Raw genomic sequence first — 19,700 nt, forward strand, 5'->3', positions numbered from 1 at the left:
AAAACCTCAATATTACTTTAACCTTTGTTCTGTATCCAAGGGCATGAATGTGGCTTCCAAAAAGTTTGAAATATTTTTTTTTAGATTGTAGTATTCAACTGAAAATGGTCGCTATTTTCTAAGATTAATTTACTACTTTTTCTCTAAATTTCTACATAATATTACAGATTCTCTCTCTCTCTCTCTCTCTCTCTCTCTCTCGATATATATACACACACAATATATACATACACACACACATATAACATATATATATATATATATGTATATATATATGCGTGTGTGTATATAACGAGAGAGAAGAGAGAGAGAGATAGAGAGAGAGAGAGAGAGAGAGAGAGAGAGAGAGAGAGAGAATCTGTAATAGTATGTAGAAATTTAGAGAAAAATTAGTAAATTAATCCTAGAAAATAGCGACCATTTTCAGTTGAATATATATATATATATATTGGCCAACATGGTAGACGGGGTTTCATATCGATTCTAATTACGAAAGCATCCAGATCGAGGGTGATTTGTAAGGTCAGGAATCGATATGAACTTATTAGCGTCTCTGTTGGCTGATTGGATAGCGTCACTGACTGTCCTGATTTCGTCCCCGTCCACCTGGACGGTGGTTCGATCCCATGGGGGGACGAAATTGTTATCAACTTAAAAATTCCCCTTCGGTACATATATGAAAATATATCATTTGGAGGTAAAGTGAATTTAGATATTAAAGGACATTTGTAGCTTGAATTGATATATAAATGGATCACGGTTCGATGTGATAATTATTCATATATATATATATTAATATTGTATGTAATATATTATATATATTATATATATATATAATATATATGTGTGTGCGTGTGTGTGTGTGTGTGTGTGTTATTGTGTGTACGTATTTGAAGCATTAAAATGATTTTGTTATGGAGATTCCCTCACTTACTCTTATGCTCTGATGTGTGTGTATATGGGTCGCTGATTAGCATCTAATTTCCCAGTTTATGTGGGGTGCTATTTAAAGTAAAGACTTGTTTACCGTAACCATACAATAGCCTTGTTTGCTCTTGGAATTCCCCATAGTTTATTGAAGTCACACTAAAGCAAATATGATAATGTAAGTATGCGAATTTTTTTTATCTAGGGAATCATCGAGCATAAGTAACAGTTCTAGCTCGTCCAAGTACGTTAGTACCGTAATTGCTCATCACTTGGTGTACTGTAGGCAATTTTAAAGGTTCTTCGCCGCGTCCCCTTCTGCCCCTAGCTGCAACGTCTTTCATTCCCTTTTACTGTGCCTACGTTCATATTCCACCGTCTCTGACCATGTTACACCTTTCAGATCTTACTGTCAGTTTCCCTCTCAGTGCTAAATGACCTCATAGGTCCCAGCGCTTAGCCTTGCGCCTAAATTCTACATTCTATTCTCTCTTAACCTGTGACTTCAACTCCGTTCTTGTTTCCCTTATTCCCTTATCCGATTCTGCTGTCATTTTCTTAGATCAAAACAAATCAAAGTACTCGCTGTGGGGGCGGGGGGGGGGGGGGGGGGGGGGGGGGTGTGGATGGCTTAGGCATCACACGTAGTCTTCTAAACATTTTTCTGTCTCTCTCCACTAATGTACTACACAGCACCACTCAGGTTACTGGCCAAAAAAAATAAAATAAAAAACAAGCACATAAAAATGATAAAGGAAATCGTCACCAGAGATGTTACTCCCGGTAAATATTGGGCTACCAGCCTTATCTGCGCTCTGTGTCGTTAGTGAGAGCTCTACTAATCTTCCTACGCACAGCTTTGCTCATAAGCTTCCGGGATACTTCTTTTTCTTAATAAGCTCCTCTTGACATCTTACATCTGCGGAGCTGTGGAGCCGACACGTTCTTTCTCTGCAGAAATTATGAACGGGTTTTATGAATAAGTTGATTCGTGGTCTTCCTTCAACGGTCATTTGTTTAATCTCTTTTGAAGTAGTTTCAGCGTGGTTACGTGACCTCCACTAAAAGCAGTCTTCATTTTTTTCTTTTTCTTCTTCTTCTTCTTCTGACCTCAGATCTCGAGTTGCCCCAGTCGTCAATTTGAGAGTAATTTCGAGGTTCTAATTAAGACGTTTTCTTGGCACTGGACGTTATGTGGGGATGTTCAAGAATTTTTTTTATTTCATTTAATATATGTATATCTGTGTTATTTGAAATTTCTTTGTGCTTGTAGCTCTCACATTTATAGTTACAGACTGGCTTATGATGATTATGGTAAGAAAGTAATAGTTTTATCTGTTTCTTGCCATGTATAGTATTATATATATATATATATATATATATATATATATATATATATATATATATATATATGTGTGTGTATATATATATATTATATATACACACATACACACATACATACATGCACAACCCCGGCACTTTTAGGAATCTGAACAAATGGCTATATGTATGTATGATGTACGTAATATATATATATATATATATATATATATATATATATATATATATATATATATATATATATATATATAAAGAAAAAACAGCCAAGTAAAAAATATTTAGATAATAGGAAAGTAACAATACCTGTGCATGAAGGCATATGATGATGATGTCATTGCATACTTATAAGAATAAAAACTAAACCGGACTAAAAGAAAATTCCTCTCAAATCAATATGCGATTGTTATTAACCGCACACCCACAAGAGCCGCTCAAAGGAAGGAAGAAAAAAAGGGGAAAATATCCGCAGTATGAGAAGCGAATGAAGATTCTTTGGCAAGAAGGCAGACAGACAGACAGACAGACAGACATTCTTCGCAAGATGGAGAGAACAACAGAGCTGTTGCAACAACATTCGTGAATGATGGAAAGGGCTTCGCTCATTTTCGAAACATTCCGTCAAACCCTTTGTGGCCACAGAAGTATTGAAAACTTAGGACGAGTAGGAGGGAACGGGAAAACAGGAGTTATGTGTTTCTGCTTAAATGAACGTTTCTGTAAAGGAAAAAGTAGTTTCCAAAAATACTTTTGACCAAAATACTCCTACAAGTGATTAAGGTTCGGTTCCAAGTGATACTAGTTCTCTCTCTCTCTCTCTCATATATATATATATATATATATATATTATATATATATATATATATATATAGTATATGTGTGTGTGCGTGTAGGTGCAGTTGTATGTTTATGTTTGGTTGATACAAACGTGTATAATTTTATGGCAGTATGAGTGTACGTATATCTGTGCATCAGTGAGTGAATAGAATCATAACAGCATACCAATATTTATGTAGCTGTTAATCACAAAACTTTTTTTTTTCATTCGACGTTATTGTCATTTGCTTATTGGTGTCCTTCTTTTATTAATGATATAATTTCTCTCGTTTGTTTTCGCCTTTCTTTCGTTCATATCAACTTACTTCCAGCAAGGAAAACACTTGAGCCCTTCCCCCTTCCGCATCCAAATTTGTCTCTGGTTAATTCTTTCCTCCATCTCATTTGTTCCCCTTCTATTCTCTCTTATACGAAATTTTTCTCGCACACTAAAACAAAGAAGAAAAAAAATACGCTTGGCAATTTCTCTCACCATTTAGCACGTAGCTGCGTCCCCAATCCGTGACATCCTCTGGCCAAATTTACCCGCACCCATGCAGCATCCTGCACCATCGTACAGCATCGCTCAACATCTTGCACAATCTCTCAGCATCCTACAGCATCGCTCAGCACCCTGCACCATCGTACAGCATCGCTCAGCATCCTGCACCATCGTACAGCATCGCTCAGGATCCTGAAGCATCCTGCAGCATGGTACAGCATCTTGCATCATCCTGCAGCTTAGTACAGAATCCTGCACCATCGTACAGCACCGTACAGCATCCTGCAGCATCGTACAACATCCTGCAGCATGGCACAGCATCGTGCATCATCCTGCAGCTTAGTACAGAATCCTGCAACATTCTGCAGCATCGTTCAGAATCGTACAGAATCCTGCAGCATCACACAGCACCATGTAGCATTGTACAGCTGCCTGCAGCTTCAGCAGCAGCATCATCATGCACCTCCAGAGAGGAAATTATTGATAAACACCTGGGCTTCGTTCGGTTTAAAATCAGTCGCTCTTCAATTTTTCCGGTCGGTTTTGTACATAATGTAGTCATTCATAATTCAGGGGGAAGTTGGACTGAACAATTGAGATGTTAGATGAATGGATATGCAATTTCTGCATTTGTTTTTTATTTCAATGGCTCACTTTTATATTTTTCAATTGTAAGTTTTGTCGTGATTTTTTTTCTTTTTTTTTTTTGCGTATGCGGGTCCAATTTCATGTTAGTTTTTTGGCAGTAATATATTTATACAAGAATGGAAGTTATTGTGGTGAAAAAGAAAAATATTAATTTACCTCCTAACATAAACCTCATTTGGAAGACCCCTGCCCTCCAATTATTATTATTATTACTATTATTATTATTATTATTATTATTATTATTATTATTATTATTATTATTATTATTATTATTATTATTATTATTATTATTATTATTATTATTATTATTTCAATGTTTACTCCTTCTCTCTTCCTTTGTTGCCTCCAGAACTGGAACTTCCTTTGGATGTATTTTTTCCTATATTGTATCACTTCTACCTTCCATCGAGTCGACTGATGTTGTAATTTCATTTCTTAGTATTTGCTTATACGCATATATTGTTTTCAATTTACGTATACTTTTTTGTTATAATATGTAAATGTATACACATATATACTGTGTATGTATACATTTATATATAACAAAAACGTGTACAAATATACAATTTACGATGGATATTTGGAAAGAAGGGTAAACATGGAAGAAATGCCGACCCACTGTTTGAGCAGAGGGATATCCCGATGAAAGTGAAATGTACTATTTTTCCGGACAACGAAAGTGAGGGGAGACTTCCAGATACCGAAAGCGTAGGGATTTCAAGCTGTGTCTTTATTTTGTGTAGATCCTCTCCTGTGCCAAGTTCTCATTTTAGCTGCTGTTTCGTTTAATTATTATCAAAATCATAGTGATTTGAAAATTGGCAAGAATTTTCCCAGAGCTCAGAGAAAATAATTATCATGAAGTTTAACTTTTTAGGCCCGAGTAACATTGAAAATGCAAAACTTCCTGATAATTATTTTCTCCGAATCATTATGATTGATTTCACTGCTGCTTCTTCAGAGGGACGAACTTCCCGCAACATGATCATCCTTGGTATATGCCTATCTAGCTCGTTCTGCAACCAAACACTGATCACTAACCACCACACCTTTTACTTTTTTTTGCCCCAGTCATCAATACGCTCGTTAGCTTTTTTTTTGTAATCTAACACGTTTTTTCCAGTCTAAGGTCATCACATCACTAACTACCTGCCGTCTGTTGAAAGTTTTTTTTTCTGTTTTTTTCCACAACAAACTTTAAAGCAAAATACACACTTTTTCTTGAAATCAAATTCAGTTTTATTTTGTTCTTAGTTTCTGTTTCATAGGCGACTCCTTTTTTCTGTTGGTCGGTTGAGTCTTTTCTCTTACCAGCTGTAATACAATTTAGTGAAATATCGTCTTTTCTGCACTTCACATGTACAGCTGATAAAGTATTTCTCGTCTCCTCTTTTCGTACTTGCCTTTCTCAGCGCAAACAGTTTCACTTTTTATTAAGCTGTCTTCACAAAGTGGCCTTAATCTGTTTTGTTCTATGATTCCCTCCATTATGAAACTTTATTATTATGGAATTGAATAGATATTAGTTATCCTTTATAGTACATTACCAAAATGCATAAAAAAATAGGTAAAATTTAGTGATACGCAACATAAAGGAAGTGAATAAATCATGTCAGGATCACCACAATTGAATAAGGGAAAACAATTGCAAATATCATTACAATGATCATTCAAAGCGAAAACATCCATAGAACATGTTTTGTAGAACATTACATTTTCTTTAATTATGTATTCAACAGAGTTTACCCTCAGACAACCCGTTTTCAAGAAAACGGCGAAAAACTGAAATTTGGAGGCCATTGTCCAACACAGCGGACGAACCTCAGAGTAGTTTAATGGGAACTTTTAATTTTTGCTCATATCATGAAAACTTAAATCTACATTTAGTAATGTTAAATATTTACAATACTAATATTTATTATTCTGATCATTCTAAATTCTTGGTATACATTTAAATATTTGAAGTATAAAGAAGTCATTTATCATTTTTCAGCTCATAAATTTTTTCATTTATTCCACTAAAATATATCTAATATTGACTGGGCTAATTATACAACAGTAGGTCACGTTCGTAAATGTATAGTACTTGGTTACTGCGGTCCCGTTAATCTGTGATGGTGTAACCCGAAGACCCATTTGCATATATATATATATATATATATATATATATATATATATATATATATATATATATATATATATATATTGTGTTTGTGTGTTCCAAATAACAAAATTATTTTGAAATATCGACATAGTTCAATTTACCGTGTGTGTGTGTGTAAATTTTGAATGCTGCCCTTCAGAAAGTGTCTTTAAAGCAATTATGTAATGTATGAAAATTATATATATATATATATATATATATATATATATATATATATATATATATATATATATATATATATATATATATATGTTTGTGTACATTTGATCAATGTCCTTCAGAAACTGTCTCTAAAGCGATAACAATAATGTAATTAAATTCATCTGTATATTTCCTCTTATCTAAATTACAATAATGCAATCAAATTCATCTGTATATTGCCTCTTATCTAAATTACAATAATGTAATCAAATTCATCTGTATTATCGCCTCTTATCTGTATTACAATAATGCAATCAAATTCATCTGTATATTGCCTTTTATCTAAATTACAATAATTTAGTCAAATTTATCTGTATTATCGCCTCTTATCTGTATTACAGTAGTGTAATCAAAATTCATCTGTATATTGCCTCTTATCCGTATTACAATAACGTAATCAAATTCATCTGTATTATCGCCTCTTATCTGTAATGCAATAACGTAATGTAATCAAATTCATCTCTATTATTGCCTCTTATTATTACGTAGAACCTAGCTATATCGTCAATCACTTCTATCAGGCATTGCTCAGGCCTGAGCCATTTCGGAAAGAAGTCTTTGGACAATGTAAACAAAAGCAAAATCTTAAATAATTCATCTATCAACATCTGACCGTCATTAATAGGATCGATTTCACAAGAACTAAGAATGTTATGATGAAGGACTTCAGCTGCGTCCCCCATCTCCTGGCGAGACCAGCCTTTAATTTTCCTCCTGTTTCATCTGTGACGTCGGTAGGGGTATATACTATACGGGTCAGGGAGAACATATAGGAAATGCCATATGGTAGGCTCCGTAATGGTGGGGAAGGGGGAGGGGGGGGGGCTGGGGAAGGGTGAGAAGCCCATGGAGTCAGCCCCCCCCCCCCCCAGCTTTACCTGCTGGCAACAGAACCAGGTGAACTGGGAAGGATGGGGGGGAGGGGGGGAGGGGGTGGGGGGCTGGGGGGTTATTGGTGAAAGGACCAATAATCAATGAGAGTAGAGGTGATTGGTGCACACAAGTACACAACAAGTCATATCTGAAGCCACTTATTAGCTCTTTTTTTTTTCCTAAATATATTGATTCGCTTTCGCGTTATTTTCGGAAGAAAATGTGGACATGTTATGTGTTATACTTTTCAGTCCAGTTCATTGGGACGTGATTGATTTGTTATTGCTTTGGCGCTGGACTATGCATAAAGGGCACTGTATTTCCATGAATGTTATTTTGACGTACTTTTCAGTTCTGTTCATTGGATGTGATCGACTGCTGTTGTTTTGGCATTGGGTCATCCATAAAAGACATACGAATCCGCATTTCCGTGAATTGTTATGTTTGCTTATAGATATAGACTGCCTGTTCTGGTTCTGCCTTGTGACGAGACTGCCTGTTCAGGTTCTGCCTTGTGGCAGGATAGCCTGTTCTGATTCTGCCTTGTGACGAGACTGTCTGTTCAGGTTCTGCCTTGTGACGAGACTGTCTGTGCAGGTTCTGCCTTATGACGAGATTTCCTGTTCAGGTTCTGCCTTGTGACTAGACTGCCTGTTCAGGTTCTGCCTTGTGTCGAGACTGCCTGTTCAGGTTCTGCCTTGTGTCGAGACTGCCTGTTCAGGTTCTGCCTTGTGACGAGACTGTCTCTTCAGGTTCTGCCTTATGACGAGACTGCCTGTTCAGGTTCTTCCTTGTGACGAGACTGCCTGTTCAGGTTCTGCCCTGTGACGGCTGCAAAGACGACGAGGAGTCAAAGTAGTACACATGATGCTTAATTGTGGATTCGTATCGTAAGGTATCCGATCTTAAAAATCATATTATAATATTATCAGGCGAAGAGAACATAAAGAGGAAATTAATTAATGTATTATCAAATGATGAGGAAATACAGAGGAAGATAATTAAGGTATTATCAAATGTAGAGGAAATAAAGAGGAAGATTGTGTTATGTACTGAGAGAAAATAAGGAGGAATATAATTAATGTATTATCAAATGAAGACAAAATCAAGGGAAACACAATTAATGTATTATCAAATGAAGAGGAAATTAAGAGGAAGATAATGCATTACCAAATGAAGAGAAAATAGAGAGCACGATAATCAGTGTATTACCAAGTGAAGAGGTAATAAAGAGGAAGATAACTCATATATTATCAAATGAAGAGGAAATAAAGAGAAAGATAATGCGTTATCAAGTGAGGAGAAAATAAAGAGGAAGATAATTACTGTATTATCAAATGAAGGGGAAATGAAGAGAGGAAGATAATTGGCACATTATTAAGCGAAGAGAAAATGAAAGAGGTAGAAACCGAATTTGCCATTCTGGAGAATGTCACTAAAACCAACTCATTCTCTCCGGTAATGGCAGCCAAAACCTCAGGAGGAAAAGTCTAAAGAATGAAATAAGGTCAAGAACACTTCCGGTAGATCTGACCTTTTATGAAATGATGAAAAATAGAATGACATAAGAACACGGGCAGTACCTGACCTTTCGTGAAATTATTAGATAGAATGACACGAAGAACACTGTCAGAACGTGACCTTTTATGAAAATTATGAATTCCGCGCTGATGACAAAGTTTGGAGGGCTGGGGGCGGTTGTTATCGAACTAAAACATGTATTTGTTATCCTTTTGTTCACCAGTGGTAGCAGTCACTTGGATGGGGTAAGCCGACTAATGTTATAATTCCTATACTTCCAGAGAATTTAACGTAGGTTATTTCTGTTAATTTAATTCTCTCAAAGTAGAACGCGCGTCCGGGTTTTTGTCATAATCTCTTTTCCGCTGTGCGCATGACGTCGAGGATATTGTTACCATGACTTTTATTCTTGTCTTTTTTTGCTGTCTTAATTTTTACATGTTTTCGCTGCTTTTGTGTATTGTCAGTTCTTTGCAGCTAAAGGTTTTTGCAACTGCACATCCTTCATCAATTCGGTAAATTGTATTTTCTTGTCCCGTTATGAGTAGAATTAGATTATTATTATTATTATTATTATTATTATTATTATTATTATTATTATTATTATTATTATTATTATTATTATTATTATTATTTAATTTAATATTATTATTATTTTTTTATCAGTCATCCTATTCGCCTGGGTGTTTTTTATAGTGTGGGGTTCCGGGTTGCATGCTGCCTCCTTATGAGTCCATCACTTTTCTTACTATATGCGCTGTTTCTAGGAGTCCTAGGGCTACTGTAGGATCTAGTTTTTCCAGGTTCCTTTTCAGGGATCTTGGGATTGTGCCTATAGTAGATTTACATCAACCGTGCATTTGATTTCCAGGCCAGTCCCTTACGACGCTCCTGATTGGCTGTTGATAAGCCAATCCTATGGCTGGAATCTCTCAGTCTCTATCGAGAGTTCACATGGGTAGGTTCTATGTTCCACCTCTCCTCAGAGATCCGTCTTTCAGAAGAGGTAGAACATACATCCTGCCTGTATGAATTTTCGAGAGAGACTGAGAGTTTCCAGCCCTGCGGTTGGCTTATCAACAGCCAATCAGGAGCGTCGTAAGGGACTGGCCAAGACATCAAATGCACGGTTGAGGAGAATTTACTATAGTGTCCCTATGATGATGATTTTCAGATCTTGATACTTATCAATTATTATTATTATTATTATTATTATTATTATTATTATTATTATTATTATTATTATTATTATTATTATTATTATTATTATTCAGATTGAAAAGGGGAATCGAACAGCTTCCCTAGAGCTCTCTCTGTTTAATTTTATTTTTAAAAATATATTTGTACCCATACATAACTGTGGATTTGTTTCTCCATTATCATTATCATCAGCAGCAGTAGTAGAACAAGAGATTTTTTATGATAATGCTGGTAATCTTTCATCCAATTAAATGCACTTGATTTGATTTTTGTATGAGCGCTGATATCGATATTCTTGGAGAATAAAATACGATATACCATTTTGAAAAAATATTAATACTTTTATATTTTGCTTCCTTTTGGAAGTGATGCAACCGTTTTAGTTCGTCTGGGGTTGTCTGCAAGAGAGATGTTCTTTATTACACGATTTTTAAGGACTCCAACTCATTAGGGAGGGGAAAAATGTCTTGTTTTATATTTTTCATAGATCATTTTTGAACAGCATTTCTTGAATTTGATGCTGTAGTATTTAAAGTTTTACAAATAAAAGCTATGCGTTAGTTTGTGTGCGTTTTTATTTTTATATTTTATTTGTTTATTTTTTTTTTAACTAGCCAGCACGGGCACTGAAGAGTAACTAACTTTAACAGGTAAAATAAGTAACTAAATATTTTTCCCCACTGAAAACACTTTTATATTTTATTTATTTATATATTTATTTTCCTCTTCCAGGTGGGCCATGAAGAACGAATTCGTGTGGCTGTCGACAACAGCAATTATTTGCTTGGCTGGATTTGTCGCTGCTGCTCCACCTTTGGATGCTGCCACACATCGTGGTAAGTAGTTTTCTCTCTCTCTCTCTCTCTCTCTCTCTCTCTCTCTCTCTCTCTCTCTCTCTCTCTCTCTCTCTCTGTAGAGGCTTATTTTCTTTATGTAGAGGCCGATGTGACGGGCCAACTATGAATAGAACTTTCAATCCTCGATAAAGGGGACGAAAGACAAAAGCGAGGATCATCACCTTTTGAATTAAATGCCATACGTCGTGGAAAGTTAGGTCGCTTGTGATTTTTCCCCTTCGTGACACGGTAATGCAGTCACTATACTTCACGCGACGCACTGCAGGCATTGTGTAAGGTTCTTTGCAGCGTCCCTTCAGCCCCTAGTTGCAGCCCCTTTCATTCGTTTAACTGTACCTCCGTTCATATTCTCTTTTATCCATCTTGCTTACCACTCTCTCCTAATAGTTGTTTCATAGTGCGACTGAGGTTTTCCTCCTGTTACACCTTTCAAACCTTTTCTCTTTCAGCTTTTGGCTCTTGCCCTAAATATTCCATAGGGGCTGATGGAACGGGCAAACTGAAAGTTTTCCAGCCTTGATAAAGGGAACTCAGGACAAAGAGGGGATACTCACCCTTCAAGGAGAGATAGGGGTAGACACTACGCGCAAATTTAGATACGCCGCTGACGTTTGATATAGTTTGCACGAAACAAAATAGCTCTTAATGGGAAATCATTTTTAAGCATTGAAGTAATGATTGCATATAATGATCTCTCTCTCTCTCTCCTCTCTCTCTCTCTCTCTCTCTCTCTCTCTCCGTGCTCTTTTGCTACTATGTCTAACTTGAAAAGAAAGCATCGAATTCACAAATTGATTTTCTGGCTCTCGGAAATAAAATCTGGAATTTCCTCTCTCTCTCTCTCTCTCTCTCTCTCTCTCTCTCTCTCTCTCTCTGTGTGTGTGTGTGTGTGTGTGTGTGTGTGTGTTGCACTGTTACTAACTTGAAAGCATTCTGTGTGTGTGTGTGTGTGTGTGATGTACTGTTACTAACTTAAAAGCATTGAATTCATAAGTGTTTCTCTGGCCTTAGGAGTCATGTTTACGTTTAATCAACAACGTTCATTCCGGAACGAAAGAACAATAACACATAGGAGAGTTTCCATGTCTCCCGTCTTGCACCCCGTTCCAATTCCCGTAACTGAATTTCTGAGGGTCCTGTCCTCTGGCGCTTGGGACCCTCCGTGCTACAGATATTTCGACCTGCGAAACTAGCTTTTTATAGGTTTAACAACATCAAGGGAGGGAGGAAGGGTCGCTCTCTCACTCTCAGGCGACCGAATCAAATCACGCGAGAGAAATGTAAGAGAAATGACGTGAAAAGGATTTTTATTTCAATTTTTTCATATTGGATTTTAAAACTAATAGCAGTGTAATAAAGTCCACACACTATATTGATAAATTGTATTAAGACGCTAAAGATTGATTTACGTGATTGTGGGTTTTTATGACAGGACAGTTTATCACGATATTTTGAATTTCTTAACTGCGCTAATAGTAATCTCGTCATTCGTCTTAGCAACGCTAATAGTAATCTTGTCATTCGAAAACAAACAGTTATAAGTTGTGATGAATCAGCGAATTATACGATAGTAATTACTACCACATACACATACATATGCGCTTTCACACGTTCTCTCATTTTCTGTGTAAATGTTAACCCCCTAAAAAATCCCATATTCCGTATGACAACACTCCGACCCTGGTCACTGGTCTATGTAGGAAGAAAGTGGTCGACTCCAGGATTCATATACAATATTCAGGTGTTGAATAACGAACTTGGCAGGATTAGAGAAGGTCTCCAACTCTCCTTGCCCATGACGAGATGGATCAAGAAGTCGTTCTGCTTTGGTTACGCACCAGCTTGTGTTGGTCATCCTTGGGTTGAATGGAATTGAATATAGAGTTTAGGCTAAAGGCCAAGCTCTGGAACATATTAAGTGATTTAGGACTGAAGCCTGAAACGGAAATTGACAGTAAAAAGGTTTGAAAGTTGTAAACCTAGCGGTTGCACTATGAATCAATCGTTAGGAGAGTGTGGTAAGGAAGATGGAAGAATGAGAATATGAATGGAGGTACAGTAAACGAAATGAAAAGGGCTGCAGCTAGGAACCGAAGGGGCACTGCAAAGACCCTTAGGTAATGCATACAGTGTACCGCGTGAGGTGCACTGATGGCACTAAATCCCCAAAGGGTGGTCATTCTTGGGTTCGAAACTGTTTGCAAGACTTGCTTGAGAATAAGTCTTTAAGAATAGATAGCCCCTGAGGTTGGATTTGCAGAGGTGCCATGATGGAGTCATTCTCTCACTTTGACTCATAATGTGAGAGTTCATGCTCATCCTTTTGTTTGGACAGCTACTCTTAACTCAAATTCATGCTATGATGTTGTCCTATGTAGGTACAAATATCCCTGAACTCTTAAGTTAAGCCGTATATTACTGACCGTTTATGCTTCGTCGATCTCAAGCCTTCCCGATGTGAGTTCGATTTCAATCTCTGCCCATGTTTTGTAACCAATGGAACGCTCGAGAGCTAGAAAGCCCGCGCTTGCATAAGGCCAACGTAATCGAAAACAACCACACCGAATTCAGTTGTTCGTTCGGACCAAACAGCTGACAGTTCCTGTCTGGTCAGTGAACGTTATTGCCGAGTTATGCGTTTTCTAAGTTCTGTTTTTTTTTTTTTTTTTTTTTTTTTAATTCTCGATTAACTTTGTGAAAACAAATTAAAGAGAAAGCCCATAAAAAAATCGTGGCCGCCTCTTGAAAAATTGAAAACCATAGTATTTTAGATGAATGAGTCACATGAAGACACTTCTGAAGCTAAACAGTACAGGAAAAGAAACAGTCACAAAACCGAGCTATCTGAACGTTATTTTTATCTCTGTGTGTGAACTATAGCGGGTGCACTTAAGGTAGATTCTTGGTTGAGCCCTATGCCTATACGAGACGTTTGTTTGGCGGCCGCTGATTAGCTGGGAGCTGCCTACCTCCCGGTACCAGCCAGGCAGCCGCTGATTGTCTGGGAGCTGCCTACCTCCCGGTACCAGCCAGGCGGCCGCCGATTGTCTGGGAGCTGCCTACCTCCCGGTACCAGCCAATCAGCGGCAGCCAAACAAACGTCTCATAAGCATATGGCTCATCCAAGAATCTACCATCTACCTTAAGTGAACCAGCTATAGTAACCTCCAAGACAAATTTTCATAAATGAACCTTCAGGGTAGATCTCCGGCTGCTCATCTGGGAGGTGATGGACTAGAAGTATCCTCTCTCTCTCTCTGTGTCTTTTCAACTAATTTTAATTCCCATTATTTAGAAACTGTAACTTTCATCCTCTGTGCATATCATCTCTCAGCATTTTATAGATATTCAAGCCGTTATTTTTCTTTCTAGCACTTTAAAGCTAAATTTAAGTACCTGTTGTCACATGCATCTTATTACGGTGCTGAATTATTCCTTATGTATTACGAAAAATCGGGCATCCTGTTTCCTAAGGTGTCCTGGACGATTCGTCCCCCCAGAAGTAATTCATCAGGTGATGTTAGAGGAATTATTACTCTGAAAACAAATTAATCGAATTGTAAATTCGTGGAAAGCATCCGAGAAACTGAAAAGGCAATAGAGGTGGAGAATTAGGTTCTGTAGGTCGATTGAACATACAGAAGTTGCCTTTGGAATAAATGGTACATACAGAAGTTGCCTTCGGAATAAATGGTACAAATGGTACATGTAGAAGTTTGCTTCGGAATAAACGGTACATATATAAGTTGCCTTCGGAATAGATGGTACATGCAGAAGTTGCCTTCGGAATAAATGGTACGTATAGAAGTTGCCTTCGGAATTAATGGTACATGTAGAAGTTGCCTTCGGAAAAAATGGTACATGTAGAAGTTGCCTTCGGAATTAATGGTACATGTAGAAGTTGCCTTTGGAATAAATGGTACATGTAGAAGTTGCCTTCTTTATAAATGGTACATAGAGAAGTTGCCTTCGCAATTAATGGTACATATAGAAGTTGCATTCGGAATTGATTGTACATGTAGAAGTTGCCTTCGGAATAAATGGTACATCGAGAATTACCTTCGGAATTAATGGTACATGTAGAAGTTGCCTTCAGAATAAATGTTACATAGAGAAGTTGGCTTCGGAATTAATGGTACATGTAGAAGTTGCCTTCGGAATAAATGGTACATATATAGAATTTGCCTTCGGAATTAATGGTACATGTAGAAGTTGCCCTTAGAGTAAATGGTACATAGAGAAGTTGCCTTCAGAATTAATGGTATATGTAGAAGTTGCCTTCAGAATAAATGTTACATAGAGAAATTGCCTTCAGAATTAATGGTACATGTAGAAGTTGCCTTCAGAATTAATGGTACGTATAGAAGTTGTCTTCAGAATAGATGGTACATATACTAGTTGCCTTCAGAATAGATGGTACATATAGAAGTTGCCTTTGGAATAGATGGAAAAATATAGAAGTGGCCTTCAGAATAGATGGTAGATAGAGAAGTTGCCTTCGGAATAAACATTACATTTAGAAGTTGCCTTTGGAATAGATGGTACATATAGAAGTTGCCTTCGGAATAGATAGTATATACAGAAGTTGCCTTTGGAATAGATGGTACATATAGAAGTTGCCTTCGGAATAAACGTTACATGTAGAAGTTGCCTTTAGAATAGATGGTACATATTGAAGTTGCCTTCAGAATAGATGGTAGATAGAGAAGTTGCCTTCGGAATAAACATTACATGTAGAAGTTGCCTTTGGAATAGATGGTACATATTGAAGTTGCCTTCAGAATAGATAGTACATACAGAAGTTGCCTTCAGAATAGATGGTACATGTATAAGTTGCCTTCGGAATAGATGGTACATCTAGAAGTTGTGTGGGGATACAATCCACAATGAAATAAAATCCTCTTGTAGTTTATAATATATATTATAAACTACAATTGGATTTTACTTCATTGTGGATTGTATCCCCATTAATTAGAGGTACGACATAGTACCTGGCTTCTGCATAGAAGTTGCCTTCGGAATAGATGGTGCATTCGGAAGTTGCCTTCAGAATAGATGGTACATATAGAAGTTGCCTTCGGAATAGATGGTACATGTAGAAGTTGCCCTCAGAGTAAATGTTGCATAGAGAAGTTGCCTTCAGAATAAATGGCACATGTAGAAGTTTCCTTCAGAATAGATGGTACATATAGAAGTTGCCTTCAGAATAAATGGCACATGTAGAAGTTTCCTTCAGAATAGATGGTACATATAGAAGTTGCCTTCGGAATAGATGGTACATATAGAAGTTGCCTTCAGAATAAATGGTACATAGAGAAATTGCCTTCAGAATTAATGGTACATATAGAAGTTGCCTTCAGAATAGATGGTACATATAGAAGTTGCCTTCGGAATAGATGGTACATATAGGAGTTGCCTTCAGAATTAATGGTACATAGAGAAGTTGCCTTCAGAATAGATGGTACATATAGAAGTTGCCTTCAGAATAGATGGTACATATAGAAGTTGCCTTCGGAATAAACATTACATGTAGAAGTTGCCTTCAGAATAGATGGTACATATAGAAGTTGCCTTCGGAATAAACATTGCATGTAGAAGTTGCCTTCAGAATAGATGGTACATATAGAAGTTGCCTTTGGAATAGATGGGACATATAGAAGTTGCCTTTTGAATAGATGGTACATAGAGACGTGGCCTTCGGAATAAACGTTACATGTAGAAGTTACCTTCAGAATAGATGGTACATATAGAAGTTGCCTTCGGAATAAATGGTAAATAGAGAAGTTGGCTTCGGAATAAATGGTAAAGTGCTGTCCATTGACATGATCGCAGGTACTTAAGCCGTTCAAGCACCAAGATTCAATACAAATGGATTTTCTTCTGTTGTTCCAGCAGCTTAGATGATTAACCAGTAAATGCTACGACGTGACGCAGATGGACATATCTTCCCTTCTCTAAATTACAATCCTCTCGGGGAGGATTGTAATTTAGAAGACCTCCTCAACAAATTTTTAGATCTTATACATATACGGTGTATGTTTATGTATAGCATATTTATTTTCCGATGTGATTATATGTATATGTATATATACCGCAAACATTATATATATATATATATATATATTATATATATATATATATATATATATATATATATATATATATATTGGGGCACTCCTTCAAACTTTTCTTCCCCTTTAATTTCATTATGGCGTCAATAACCTAGACGTTGCGACTCCAGTTTTAGTAACCAGAGACCAATCAATCAGTCAATGTGAAGATTTCAGAAGGAACACTCTTAAGTCGTTATTCCAGTAACGAACTTTTCATGGAATAATCCAAGAAACAAAGTCGTAACTGAATATGATGAGTTAAGTACATTTTAGTTTAACTAGTCTGCTACGCTGATTAACAGCTCTCCTTGGGCTGGCCCGAAGGATTAAATATTTTTTACGTGGCTAGGAACCAATTGGTTACCCAACAACGGGACCTACAGCTTATTGTGGGATCCGAACCACGTTATATCGAGAAATGAATTTCTAATCACCAGAAATAGATTTCTCTGACTCTGCTCTGCCTATGCGGAGTCAGAGAAATCTATTTCTGGTGATTAGATTTCTCTGCCTATGTGGAGTGTAATGGACCGCACTCGCTCCTGCAGGATCTTAAAGGAAAAATAGGAAATGGGACTGGAATGACTGACAGCAGTCGAGACAAACAAAGGAGGGAGGATTGTAACAAAACCATCAAGAAGGTCCTTAATCCTATTTATTATTTAAAGTATCTTACAATATATACAATTGAGTCCGGGCTTAGCAAAAATTACCAATTAAATAAACATTAACTTAATGAAATAAGTCAAAATAGCAGCAATCAAAATAAAAAAAAAAGTAAATCCTAAAAGCCCTCAAAAATTACAATCATAATAAAGATTATGATGCAAAAAGCATCTCAAAATTGAGCTACAGAGCCATAACCTGATCAACGCCATTACAGAGTCATACACTGCTCTGCTCAACACCATTACAGAGCCATACACTGCCCAACACCATTACATTAAAGAGATAAGCATATTATATAATAAGCAAGCAGCGTTAACAAATGAACAAACATGAACAGGGAGCATAAAATAAAATAAGCATAAACAATACAGCAGCAACATATATAAAATTATACAAATTACTCTAGGAAGCACAGACAATAAAATTTCCGTAGAGATAACGTAACAGTCTCCGCTGTCAAAAAGGATGAACTGAATCAGATGGACTCCGTGAAGACATCGTAACAACAGCCATCAACTGTCAACTGGAACTCAGCCACCAACACAGATGAATTACGGGAGAAACGTTGAAACAGCAACACGGGAAAAGTCCACAGATGGCCAGGGTTAAGCCATCATCCATCCTTCCAACCGTTAAGGCCAACAGGTAACCAGTACCTGCTACTCAAGCAAATGCTCCATGCTGCTAAATCTGCCACAACCTGACTCGCTGCTGTGCTAAACCGAACTGGTTCAAAAAAAAAAAGAGCGAGCGGCAAAAGTCACCTCGCTCCAATAAAAGCAAAACCACAGAATAACGACTAACAAGTCACACAAGCCTGTTACATACTCAAGACTCGAACATCAAATTACCTTACAGGATTCAGAGAAATCTAATCACCAGAAATAGATTTCTCTGACTCCGCATAGGCAGAGACGGGGAATCGAACTCGGGACTGCCGAATCGGTAGGCGAGCACGTAAATCAGTCGTCCAACGAGGAACTAAAGAATAAAGATGTATGTGATAACGAACAGTATTTGATTAGATGAGTAAATAACGTGTAAAACTTTTACATATATCTACTTAAGATCCCCATAATAGGGAAGAAGTGCCGTTGATGCACCTCTTGCATTACTTAAGGGTCGTTGCAACGCCGGTTTCGCCCCTTTCATTCCTTTTGCTGTACCTCCGTTTATATTCTCTTTCTTCCAGCTTACTTTCCACCCTCTCCTAACAATTGATTAACGGTCCAACTGCTTTGAGGTTTTCCTCCTGTTACACCTTTCAAACCTTTCTTACTCTCAGTCTCCCTTTCAGCGCTGCATGACCTCACAGGTTCCAGCGTTTTGACCTTTGGCCTAAATTCTATATCCCACGTAGGTCTCAGCGTTTGGCCGTTGGCTTAAGTTCTGTATTCCAGGTACATTAGGTTAATCAAATAAAAAGAAAAAATGTGTATGGTAAGGTAGGGTCAGCAAAGCTATGGCAGTGATACCGTGGGAACACCGAAGTTAGGCAATTAACAGTGAGGCAACTACGTTAAATAGTTTTAAGATGAGGAAAATTCCCAAAGTCCCAACTAATCTATAAGACGCAGCTTAGGGAACTGACAGAAAGAGGAAGGAGTGAAGAGGAAAATGAGAGAACACGAGTCAGAACCAGCTTTGATTGATTTGCTTTCCCGAAGCAAAGAAAAAGAAATGTAGCGAAGTTTCCTTATATTTTTTTGTTCTTTCGGCCTGTGCTTAGGCGAACAAAAGGCAACGAGAACTTGAAAACACCCACGAAAGAACGCAACGGTAAACATGAGTCGCCTGAGTAAACAGGGCTCACAAGAGCCTTTAAGAACACACCTCCTAAAGCCCCTTCCTGGTCCAAGTCATAGGTTCGC

At 37.2% G+C, this 19,700-nt stretch overlaps 1 protein-coding gene across 1 annotated transcript in view; it reads left to right on the top strand.

Annotated features, from left to right (window-relative positions):
- Positions 1–19,700, top strand: part of LOC135219155 (uncharacterized) — a 282,095-nt gene that overhangs the window by 132,249 nt on the left and 130,146 nt on the right. Inside the window, exon 2 of the mRNA XM_064255677.1 lies at positions 10,923–11,026. Coding sequence (XP_064111747.1) covers positions 10,930–11,026 — 97 coding nt within the window. The 5' untranslated portion in view covers positions 10,923–10,929. The remainder of the gene's footprint in view (positions 1–10,922; positions 11,027–19,700) is intronic.

This window comes from Macrobrachium nipponense, chromosome 1 (assembly GCF_015104395.2).
Source record: "Macrobrachium nipponense isolate FS-2020 chromosome 1, ASM1510439v2, whole genome shotgun sequence".
Lineage (NCBI taxonomy): Eukaryota > Metazoa > Arthropoda > Malacostraca > Decapoda > Palaemonidae > Macrobrachium > Macrobrachium nipponense.